Below are 1,269 nucleotides of genomic sequence, written 5' to 3'. Positions count from 1 at the left end.
ACTGAACACTGACCTGAAGCAGAGCTGACACACTCATACAGAGGGACCTGGGACACATGCCTCCCTGCAACCTGCTCTGTGTATTGGTGGCCTTGGCCTTCTCTGGTATGGACATCTCACATATAGCTGAGGATATTATGGCCTTTTACATGGACATGAGGGGGAAGAGGGATTGGAGAAAAGTAAGCAGAAATGTCTTCAGTTAAGTTTGCCTTTGGGTCTTACGAGGCCCTCTTCCAACACTGCTTTGTGTACATTACCATAGGATAAGCTTTTTATTCTTTCCTCTGGTTGTTCTGCAGGATGCAATGTGGCCCAGAAAGTCACTCAGGTCCAGTCAACTGCAAGCAGTCAGTATGGAGAAGAAGTCACCCTGGACTGTTCATATGAGGCAAGTTATTACTATTACCAACTCTTTTGGTATAAGCAGCTTGTTACTGGAGAGATGATTTTCCTTATTAGCCAAGTTTCTTCTTCTACTGAGAATGAGAGGAATGGCCGCTATTCTGTCACATGGCAGAAATCAGCCAACTCCATCAGCCTTGTCATTTCAGCCTCACAGCTAGAAGATTCAGGGACATATTTCTGTGCGCTCCGAGAATTGACCCACAGTGTTTGAAGTGACAGCAGAAGTTGAACAAAAACTGGGGCTCCTTAAGAGTTGCCCATCGCAGGAGCTCAGCTGAGAAGCACACCTGCACATGCTGAACAGGAAGTCTCACTGTGGATGCTTCCTCTGTGGTCTGCATCAGTAGTGTGTTTCTAAGTAAAACCTCATCCCAGGCAATTCAGAGACAGTTATGATGAGTAGTTTTCTTTTAATACTTTGTCTTGAAAGTATTTATTTAAAAATAGATGATAGAGAAAATGTGTAGTATATTCTACAGTTGAGAATATGGCACCACAACAATTTAAAGTGTTAGTTTCTCTCCATATTGGCAACAGCACACACATCAAAAGAGTTGTTTGGAAGAGCAAAGAACATAATTTTCTTGTGAAGTTACATTCAGAGAAGCAGAGACATCATGAGTAAAGTGGTCAGAGACAGATCATAAGGACTTCATCAATGAAATACTGGAGGTTCCTGGGTTATCCCCACAGATCTTTGTCTTTGTATCTGGTACTGAGCATGAGGTACTGAGGTCAGCTAGAGCAGCAATTGGGAAGGACAGTTGCATGAGGGCAGCACATGGGTGAACAGAGGCTTGTGAAAATACAGGGAGACCCAGAAGATAATTGATGTCTAGAAGGATGACCCACCACACCTCA

The 1,269-nt window shown here is 43.6% G+C and overlaps 1 gene segment (V, D, J or C); it reads left to right on the top strand.

The window, feature by feature from the left end:
• LOC132656593 (T cell receptor delta variable 1-like) lies at positions 1-738 on the top strand. The segment is given in 2 exon segments: positions 1-105; positions 303-738. Coding segments are annotated over 2 exon segments (366 nt in total).
• The last annotated feature ends 531 nt before the right edge of the window (positions 739-1,269 follow it).

Source organism: Meriones unguiculatus, chromosome 9, assembly GCF_030254825.1.
Source record: "Meriones unguiculatus strain TT.TT164.6M chromosome 9, Bangor_MerUng_6.1, whole genome shotgun sequence".
Classification (NCBI taxonomy): Eukaryota; Metazoa; Chordata; class Mammalia; order Rodentia; family Muridae; genus Meriones; species Meriones unguiculatus.
This window is presented reverse-complemented; position numbering and strand designations above follow the sequence as displayed.